This window comes from Gouania willdenowi, chromosome 9 (assembly GCF_900634775.1).
Source record: "Gouania willdenowi chromosome 9, fGouWil2.1, whole genome shotgun sequence".
NCBI lineage: Eukaryota > Metazoa > Chordata > Actinopteri > Blenniiformes > Gobiesocidae > Gouania > Gouania willdenowi.
This window is the reverse complement of record NC_041052.1, coordinates 17,649,132-17,660,266: the sequence shown is the minus strand read 5'-3', so window position 1 is coordinate 17,660,266 and position 11,135 is coordinate 17,649,132. Positions and strand designations below refer to the sequence as shown.

General features: G+C 38.1%; 1 protein-coding gene across 4 annotated transcripts in view; it reads right to left on the bottom strand.

The window, feature by feature from the left end:
* Positions 1-1,344: 1,344 nt before the first annotated feature.
* Positions 1,345-11,135, bottom strand: part of pip5k1bb (phosphatidylinositol-4-phosphate 5-kinase, type I, beta b) — a 48,529-nt gene continuing 38,738 nt past the window's right edge. For all 4 annotated transcript variants that reach the window (XM_028457427.1, XM_028457430.1, XM_028457428.1 and 1 more), the window contains exons 13-15: positions 7,395-7,521; positions 5,183-5,306; positions 1,345-2,278 (exon numbers count right to left, since the gene is read on the bottom strand). In XM_028457427.1, the coding sequence (XP_028313228.1) occupies positions 2,276-2,278; positions 5,183-5,306; positions 7,395-7,521 (254 nt within the window). In that variant the 3' untranslated portion in view covers positions 1,345-2,275. The remainder of the gene's footprint in view (positions 2,279-5,182; positions 5,307-7,394; positions 7,522-11,135) is intronic.

Genomic DNA, 11,135 nt, shown 5'->3' with positions numbered 1-11,135 from the left:
TGGTCAATCCATGTCCATTTGGGACAACACCGAACACTGCGGTAATCGGGTTGGGATCAATCGTTCTGCCACACACGTGAGAAAGCATCAAATATAGAACCCCAAAACCTACCCAATGCCACACAGGACCATAACATATGTCTCATGGTGGCGGGTGACTCTTTGCATCTTGGACACGCATCATCAGAGGTACCGTATATTCTAGAAAGCTTGGCCTTAGTGAAATAGGAACAGTGAAAAACCTTAAACTGTATCAAACAATGTCGTATGCAGATGGATGTTGAATGTATGAGCCCGATACTTAACTCCCAGGTATCATCAGATATTTTCATGTTTAGGTCTTGTTCCCAAGAAGTCTTCACCTCAGCCAAGGAAGTTGGATCTATGTGATGCAACGCATTATATATTTTGGAAATTTGTCCTCTGGAAATAGATTGTAGCTGCAAACAGTTTTCAAAGAGGCAAGCATGTGGACCTTTGATAGAATATGCTGAACTTTACTATTTAAAATAAAAATTGTTGGCCTTGATCCTTAAAATGTACTGTAAATGTGACACTGCTTTTCCTCTGGCTGGTTTGATGATTGTTCCCCGGCCGAAACGAACAAAACCTAAGCAGATAAAAATGAAGTAAAATTTTAAAAAAAATCCTCTTTATTTACTCAAGTTTGAAACCAAAACGTTTTTTTTTCTATAGCAGTTGTTTTCAAACAATTTGCCTTCAGAACCCTCCATCAGCATCTGACCCAAATTTATTTAGAAAAATATTTCATTTCTAAAAAGTTTTTTTTTTTTTAGGGTTTGAACCTGCAATGAAACATAAATCATGTCATTTCCCTTTTACCTAAAATTTAACATAAAACCTCATGTTTACCAGATGATGTTCTGGAATAAAAATGTCCTTTTTTTCAGTCCTTTATTTAAAAACTAATTGAAATGTGTGCATCTCAAACACATTATACAACATATTGTCCATGTCATTAAGCATTTTTTTAAATTCAGAATAAAAATGACATTTGTTGTGCAAATTGTCATTTTAAGTAATTTTTAATATAAATTGATTTCATATTTACTTTTCTTAAATATGTAATTTATATGTATTATGACTTTCAAATTTAATACAAAATGATGCAGGATGTGAGGAACTGCGTTAGAAAACCAACTGTATTTACAAAGTAAACTAAACGCTGCCCTCTAGTGTTATACGTGTAGAAGAACGGCTTCTTGTTATACAAATGACCAAAATAAAAACACTGTGCATTAATGTGTGATGGAGCTCAACCACTCAAATCAAGAACAATCACCTGAGGTAAAAAAAAAAAAAAAAAAGAAAGGCGATCACAACAGTAGCAGTTTATTTATAGGCGTCTCATATATCTTTATATAAATATGCATTTTCTTTACATTCAGCAAATCAGGAACTTTTCAGCAAATGTTTGAGATTTACAAAATAAATTATTCTCTGTGTGACGATGGAGAACATCCGTGGTTGGAGATGTTCTTGTTGAGGAGATCTCGGACCAGTTTCTCAGTGTATCAACCACGACTCAATGAGGACACGATGCATCATATTAAAAGGAAATCCTCAGGAAAGGCAACTTCAGTGGTGACACAGCGAGTAGTCGCACATCGGGAAAGATTTCCTCACTGTGTGCAGAGGTGGAGCAGTGTGCGGTAAAAAGTGCATATTTCCAAATCTGTGCTTATGTCAGGAGGAGAAGACGACAGTAATCATGACCAAATGTTTAAAAAGTGCCTTTGAATCACGAGCAGCACCGGGCTATGTCCAGTAACGTCTGTATTTGCCTTCCAGCAGCTCTTTTTCTTTTTTCTCTCTCTCTCTTCATGTCAGACCATCCTTGTGTCACTTCAGTCTTTGTATGTGTGTCGTCTGCATGATTTAATATTACCTTGTTGCTCTTCATCATAATTCACTGTAAACATTACTAATCCTATTGGCAACAAATGCAGCAGCAGACTTTTCACACCTTTGGAATTTCCTTCACACCTTTTTTCAAAAATGTACGACATGAACAGACGCACAGTGACAGCTCCCACTGTTGTGTGGACACATAGAAAAACTGGATGGTGCTGTAGTGATGTACAAACCCTCAGTCCAGCCTTATGTTGAAGCACTACAGGGTCTGCTCACTTGGAGATTTCTTTTTTTTTTGTTTTGGCAATAAAATGAGTGGCAACGTGAAGGTAGACAAACATCAAGCCGGTCACTCCAGTGATTGTCTGATGATTGGCAGGAGGACATGAAGCTGCTCTTTTCACTGCAGGGAGGAGAGAAAGGGTCCCAGTTAGAATATACAGTACATGTGGGGGCTTTCTGAATGCAGCATTTAGGCATTGCTAATTAATTTGTATAGCGATGAAAATGTGCAACAGAAAACATTCAACAGCTGAAAAACGAATAAGAACATTGAAATCAGCTGTAAAAACATTACGTCAAAGACAACATGATTAAAATCTCCCTCTCAGTCATATGCGGTAGAGAAAAAGAGTGCAGCGTTCTGAAGCAGCTGTAGCTGTTTGATGCTCTTTTTGGGGATTCCTGTCAGAAGACCATTACAATAGTCCAGTCTGCTGGAGATAAAAGGATGGACCAGTTTCTCCTGATCTTTCTGAGTCATTAAACCTTTCACTCTGGAGATGTTCTATAGGTGGTAGAAGCAGTTTTTGTGATAGATTTGATCTGACTGCTGAATGTAAGATCTGAGTCAATCAGGTTTTTGACTTGGTCTTTAGCTTTTAAAGATCGAGACTCAAGATACTTGCTGACAGCAGTCCTCTTTTCCTTGTTACCAAAGACAATCACTTCCATCTTGTCATGATTTAGTTGAAAGAAGTTTTCACTCATCCAGCAGTTTACTTTTTCTAAGCAGTCACACAACACCTCAATGGGACCATAGTCATCTGGGTTCAGTGATAGATATAGTCGTGTGTCATCTGCGTAGTTCTGATAATCAACCTTTATAGTTCTATAGGATAAACAGAAGGGGTCAAAGAACAGAGCCCTGAGGAACCCCACAGGACATTGGTAATCTGTCACATTCAAAGTTTCCAATGCTTACAAAATAACTTCGCTCCTCCAAGTAGGACTTAATCATTGCATTACTTTTCCATTTAGTCCAACCCACGTTTGCAATGTGTGCAACAAAATTGTATGATACAGTGTCAAATGCAGCACTTAGATTCAATAGAATGAGAACAGATACTTTTCCTGAATCAGTGTTCAACCTTATGTCATTGATCACTTTGGTAAGAACAGTTTCTGTGCTGTGAACAAAATCCTGACTGGAATGTATCAAATATTTTGTTGAAGGTTAAGATTTGACTCAGTTGGTTAAAGACCAGCTTCTCAATGATCTTGGTCATAAAAGGAAGGTTGCTGATTGGTCTATAGTTAGCCAGTATAGATGCATTCAGTGTTCTCTTTTTTAACAGCGATTTCACAGCAGCTACTTTAAGGGATTTTCGTACGGTGCCTCTGAGGCATCAATGCGAAAGCACAGTGAGCGTAGTAATTTTGAGGTTTTTTGTCTTACCATGAATCTGACGATACGATGCGATTCATGATTTGAATGTCACAATACGTTATATCCCAATATCAATAATTCCAAATTTTACCTTTACAAGTACAAAATGGGATGAAATACAATTTATTTAGTTTTGTTTTTTTAAGTTGCCAAAACAAGTAAATAGTAACTAACTGTAATTCAAGTACAAAACATTCAACTGAATGTGCATTACTCCAGCTAATGAATGTAATGTCTACAGCCATGGACCAAAAAAAGTTTTTCTAGCCCTCAGTTAAGCATTTGATATCGTAAATCACAGTATCCTGATTTCAAAATTAAATAGATATGGAGTTGAGAATACTACCCTGAACTGTTTCAAAAATGACTGAATGGAGAACAATCTGTCACTGTTATTCTGAGTGCCTCAGGGATCAAACTTGGGCCCTTTATTATTTCTAATATATATAAATGATCTACCCACATCTTGCAAACATTTTCTTCCTATATTATTTGCTAATGACACTACTCTTATAACTCACAATGACTTTAATCACTTGATAGAATATACAAATGATGAACTATCGTCAATCTCTAAATGGTTTCAGCTCAATAAATAAACACTTAACATAAATAAATGTAACTTCATGATCTTTAGCAATATAAACAAATCTTGTCCTAAACAGCACGCAAAATTAATTAATTAATGGGTCTGAAGTTTGTATTTCTTCTTTGATCTTCAATTAATATATTATGTAATATATGTTTATATATTATTTTTCCTCATAATATCAAAGATGAATTGTTCATTTTGTCTGATGAGCTTAAAAGTGTTTGTTTATTAGCCTTTATTTAAAATTGTTGGGTTTATTGAAAGGGGCGGCGCTCTTGTACGAGCCCTTTGGGCTTCGTTCCCTCCTTGCACCTTTTTGGGGTGCCGATTTTAATAATCGACTCTCCTTCCCAAAAGCTCTGTACAAATGAGTTGTTTTGTACATGTTGTTTACCTCCTTTCTGACTGGAGGTTTTATTTTGTCATTTATTTTAGTCTAAATAATAATAAATCACTGAATAAATAATAAAATAATCACTAAATGACTGAATGTGATGTGCATTGTTTTTTGTAACTGTGACATATTTCTAGACGTTTACAATCAACTTGTGTGTTTGGATGAGGGAAAAATTTGGATAATCGTCACTGAAGAATCGCAATTTCAATTTAATCGACACCCAGGAGTATGGATTAAAATCAAATCGGGACAAAAGGGTATCGTCCCAGCCCTATTTAACAAGGACTGATGTGGTTCACTGACACCTAGTGACCGGGCGTTTACGTGCAATTCATATGTTAGCACAATTAAATAATTTCTTCCATTTAAAAACATAATTAAAGAAATCGATTTGGACATTTTTAGGATCGATATGATAATCGCGCTGTAAAATATCGCTGAATCAATTTTTGTCTTACACCCTTATTTAATACTGATACTATTTTTCACCATTCAGTCTAAATCAGTTTAATATGTGCTGTGGTATCTGGCTCTAAGATGTTCAAGTCAGGTTTAAGAAAAAAAAATATAAATTCTAAAACACCTCACATACAAAAATGTGAGTAACAAATGGTCTCTGGGATGACATGAAAACAAATGAGAAATTCACCAAGTAGACATCGAGAACCGATCCGTCATCGCGATTCAGATCTACGTCCATGGTGCTCTGCTCTGAGGTCAGACAGATGGCGCTGTCCTCCAGAGTGAACGTGGAGCTAGAGGCCACGTCATCTCTGAAAAAGGAAAAATGATATCAGTGTGAGTTGTAGGTTGTGTTTATTTGAGTCAAAGGTTAAGTCATTCGTTCTTTGGTTATTCCATTTTAAAACCAAATCAAAATAACAAATAAACGGTGTGGTTATTTTGTTTTATTGACTTAAAACCTTGACAGAATTATCAAAAAATGTTCAGTTTGTGTGATATTTAGATATTTAAGAGAGAACACAGAGAGAACCCACATTACTGATGAACTGGTGAATTGAAAAGCTATTAATACACACTTGTCACCAGACTGGCTGAACTGATTACGAAACACAATATGCACAACTATAAAAACATCTTTCACTCTCACCTTAAAACAGTCAACTCTTCCCCACCTCTTCCATTTCCTACCCTGACTCCCTCTTCCCTGTTCCCTTCCCCCTCACCTAGGTGTAACACTGCCTTCTCTTTTTATATCCTCCCTTTAATAAAGTGTTTCTTACCATTCCTTAGGGAGGGTTGTTGATGGTCTAATTATGCAATAAAATAAATTCATTTATTTAATTGCAATAACAAAATATGCATTGCTGTCTTAAAATGATTGCACTTCTTGTAGTGTTGACCTTCGACAACATGTGCAGACAAAGTAAATATATATAAAAAAAATAAAATAAAAGTTATTAATACATAAATAAATCAAAACAAAAATGGCCGTTACAAAAAGTACACACATGATATGTGACTAAAAGAACCGGAGGTGGTGTAATGATTAATGAATACTGGTGCTCCTCGTTTCTTGTGATTAACTTCCGTGTGTGTTGACGGCTGCCGTTAGTGTCTAGCGGTATAATACCGTGCAAAATAAATATTTTTACTGCCCTCAAAAAAGCTGTGTAATTGTTTTTGCAAAAGTGTCAAATTGTAGAATATCTAACATCTATTGTTGCTCCCACCAGTCGATCGTCAGTCACCTGTTTATTTATCCAAATATCTCATGAACAGAACAAAATTTAACCATTAATATCTAAATTTTGAAACAGAAAAACACTGCTTTTCAGGTTTTAAGTCAGTAAAACAAAATGTAAGTATAATCTCAGTTTTACTCTTCTGATAAACACTTTGTATTGTTTGTATTTCAAATTAGCTTTAGTTATCAAGTCGGTATTCCTCTCCTTTCAACAGCAGAAATCAGCCATCAGTTTAATCGGTTTAACCTCCCACACAGAGTGGACTTTAGACTGCCCTTTTACATAAACCCACTTTAAAATGTCCAAAAAGGGAAACAAAACATTTTTTTGGCATGAATTTATGTATTTTCATCACGTTTTAATAAGTTGACAAGAATGACAATTCATTTTGTCCTTGTTTAAGTCATCTTTTCTAAGTTTGCAGTCTAGTTTTCATCAGATAATTCTAAGTTTTCATTTTTTGTTAGTTTTCTCTGGAAAAGTTGTCATACAACACTGTTCAGATTTAACTGCTAGAGGGCAGCAAAAGAGCAGAATTCTGTCACTTCCGCAGGGAAAACTGTATTTCTTTTGGACCAATTCCAAAGACATGGAGCATTGTGGCAGAGCTGTAGTAAAGTGAAAGTCAAATGGAGACAAGTGCAGCTCCAGTTATTGATTAAGAAAACATGCAGTGACTCGTCACAACAGACACTGCTGCTGTTTGATCTGTGCTCTCTGTTGCTCTGCTCGCCCTATTCTTTTCTTCTGTCATTGTTCCTGTGCAGCATCACAACACCAACACGGGATGTGTTAAATATTTATGAGAATAGATGACGGAACAATGTCAGGCAGCAGCAGGTGACTAAGGAACGGGGCAAGACTGGACAAGTTGCACAATGGAACGTCAGAAAGGGAACTGAACCTGACACTGAGTGCAGGGCGAGGTGTATGACAGCTAATCAAAGCATGCCTATAAAACCAGGCATTACGTGACCAATAAAGGTCATTAAGTTGGATTCGGGGCAGCTTCTGTAAATCATTGAATAGAAAGCACCACTAAGACTTCCCTGAAACCAAATCTGCTTTTTCAGATCAAACTGCTGTGTTTCATGTGGCGTGTGGGTGATAAAAAAACAAAAAACAATTCTTCTTTTGACTGAGCTCATTCACCTGTCGTCTGTCTGGTTGTCCACGTTGACAAAGATGGAGGAGCTGGAGATGGTTCCCACTGAGGAGCCCTCATAGAAGGACGGGTTTGCAGGAACCAGATCAGGCCGCAGGTACGACCCGAACCCAGCTGAGGAGAGAAGATGACGTGTTTGAATAAGCCTTTTCAAACGCACGGAAATCTCGCTCTTGCACATGAGGTCAAAGGTCAAGAGGGATAAGCTCGCCATGGTTGGCGGTGCAGACAGAGATTGACTGACAGGTTATTATTTTTCCCGTTGGAGTATCAATTGAAAGATTTTTTGCGGAAATGTGGCATTGTTTTCTAAGGCGGAAATGCAGAGTTAGCTGCTAAAGCTAACGCCGCACACGAACTGAATTTTTTTTATATAAAACTATATACTATGACACAAATAATAGTAAACTTCCTGGTTATCACAGATTCATAGAACAATGGACCATATTTTTGCTGTCTTTATGGATGGGCCCCAAAAAGCTCTCCCCTTTATTCCATCTTATAGGTGGCCCTGTCTCCACAGGGTACTGTGGGGTTCCCAGGTCTCTGGAACCTTTATTTTGGGAGGGTTAAAGGTATTGTGGAGGATGTTATTTTGGCTTCCAATTCCAGGTGGATCATCTACTATTGTTCCTCCTAAATGTCAATCATTCTGACGTAAGGCCGTCGTACGTGCTCCTCCCCAGCTAGTTTTTGCTTGCTGTGCATGCGCACTAACGGTGCGTTCACACTGAACTCAACTGGAGTGACTGAAGCAACTAGATTACATTCAAATCAATATAAATGACACAATCCAAGTTATCGCCCCTCAAACGATGTGACTTGCGTGATTTGCGTGACTAGTCAAGCTCAACCTAGTCACTCAAAGTTGAAAAATTTGAAACTTTTTAGGCGACTTCAAGCGACAACTCCCCCGGCCGTCACTGTTTGTAGAGTCGAGGCAGCAGCCCCTCCCACCCGCTACAGTGAGACGGCTGCAGCAGAGGTCTGCAGCCAGGACCTCTTGAATTTATCGGGGCATATATAAAGCAGTTAACTTGAATAAGCCCACATTCTGCGTGATCTCATCCTTTAGTATCCCCGTAAGTTGATCATTTTAACCGTAAAAGCGGCGCTGTCTATAATATGGCCAGAAGAGAAGTGATCAACCCCTGTCAGCGACACACACACACACACACGCACGCACTGTTCTCTGGTCATCACGTCACTGGAGCAATGAAGTGATGAAGTGACCAAAAAGCACCACTATGTTCTAGCGACTTATCGTGGGCAATTGAAGCGACTGCAGTCGCTACAGTCGCGTTTCATGTGAACGCACCTTTGAGAAGTGTTTATGTGTCTCATGAGCGATGGTTTCAGCCATTTATTGAAGCTCGCCGTTCTCACCGGGTAGGTAGGCTTGCATGAGTGATGCCGACACCAACTTGTAAACAGAGCTGTGCACAAGGAAATCTGGGCTCGTGCACGCTCTCTCGCACTCGTTTAATAGGCGTTCCCTCTGGGGAGCAGGTAGAGTGTTGCGCATGTGCATTTATTCAAAAAGTGGAGAGGGCGTTTCTTTTCTAAACTTTGGGAAAATCCTCCTCTATACCTTTAAGAACCACTGGTCTAAGGAATGAACAGGTTTGTTATCTCAGCCATCAGGCAGAAGAACTAAAAACAGCTCAGCATCACAGAAAGAGATGCTTCATATCAAAGTGGCATACAGTACGTGCTCTTGGGTGTTCGAGTGTAGCAGGAAACGCTGCATTAGTGTTTGTTACGTCAGCCCTTGATCTGCGCGCCTGTGTTTCCTGTCCACTCGATTGTCACATCAAAGCTAAAGGTCAGACTCCCCACACATCGTCTCACAGATCATCTCACACAGCTATCGCACTGATTAGAAAAGGGCACAGGGGCTACGAGCATAGATGTGTTTGTATTTACACACTCCTGATGGACGCACACATGCGCTAGTATTGGCTGAAAACAAAGGTAACCTTGTTTTCTTTTCCTTCAAGGCCAAACAGTGAATCAGGCAGTGACAGCTTCCTCCCAAGAGCATTACTGACGAAAACATGTTTATGACTGAACGCACGTGTCTGTTTGGAGGAGCAACAGCTGCAATAAGAAGACAAAAAAACTGGAGGTGTAATTACAGATTAGAACGTAATCCCAAAAGACAGACACTGAATGGGACACATGAAACTAAAACACTTCCTCGGGTGTCAAACTGGACACTCTTTGTATATTTTAGGTATAGTCTCACTTCATCCTGATGTGTACAGGGTCACATTCTGCTGGAACCACAGCTAACATTACACACAAGCTGGGATCTGCAAATCTATCATAGGACTAAAGGCCCAGGGGCCAAATCCGGCCCTTTCAAGCTCCCAATTCAGCCCACAGGAAGAAGGAAAAATGACAGTGAAAACATGAGTGATTGTGTCAGTCACCAACTAATTCAGTTGTAGATATCACAGTAACTCCAAATAAACAAATTGAATGAAACTGTGCTTTTTTTCCCAGGCTCACAGTTTTTACATGCCTGTATCACAGTCATTTTTAACCTCAAATTGTTGTAAATACTCTCAGTTTTTATAAATTCCTTCTATTTTACTCAAATTATTCCTCAAAGATTTTCCCAAACTAAATAAAAAATTGGTCACAAAATCAAGAAATGTACGTGAAGATCCTGCAGGGACTGATATATTTTACTTATTGCTTGGATATTGGAGGTGCCTTACATATTTTAAATACTATTAAATGTGAAAGTGTAAACTAAGGCACATGAATAATGAAATTGCCAGTTTTACTGCCTATAATCTGCAGCCCATTTAGGATTAAACTGGTCTGTATTTGACCCCTGAGCTAGACAATCACAAACATACAGTACATGTCTTCTTGTGTGTGTAAAAACAAATATATAACTGTCTTATTCATAGGACCCTTGTTGCAAAGGCAGCAGCAGCAGCAGCAGCGTGTGAAGGTCAAACCAATGACAGATGACTGGGATAATGGGATCAAGAGTTTGAATTTTCCAAGTCGTATTTCTAAAGTATAATAACTCAGATTAACCATCAATCCCTCAATCAATCAATAGGGTTCTATTCTAACCTAATGTAGGGGTTTAGAGTTATTAGAGCAGGGGTCACCAACCTTTCTAAAACTGTGAGCTACTTCATAGGTACTGTATAGTCCAAAGGGCTACAGTAAGTTATTAATAAATGTTCACGGTTTCACTGTCACTAAGGGTGAGATAATAAGGAAGACTATAGCGGTAACTTCAAAAGGTAGAAAATGTTTATATTTTAACATGCAACACTTTATTTCTCCTAATTTATGTAACTGTTTCATTTTCATTACATTTCATAGAAAATTGTCACCTTCCTATTTTACTAGCAACTTTTAACTGATTGTATAACATGTAACATTTGCAAAATGTACCAATTATGTCAACTTATGAAAATCTACCTTGCATTTAATACATATACACCAAATCTGCAACACTTAAAAACATTTGTCACAATGTTTGAGTAAAAATAAACATTTAAAGAGGGTAATTTAATATTAAACCTTTATCGTGTGCAGCAGTATTTAACTCAACTAAACTAATTACATTTGTCTAATGTATTTATTTTTGTGAGTTTGAATCCTGGAAAGTAAAAGCAGATTTTAGATGGAGTTCATTGGTGACTAGACCTCACATGGTACATCCGGGCTACCTGGTGCCCGTGGCCACCGTGTTG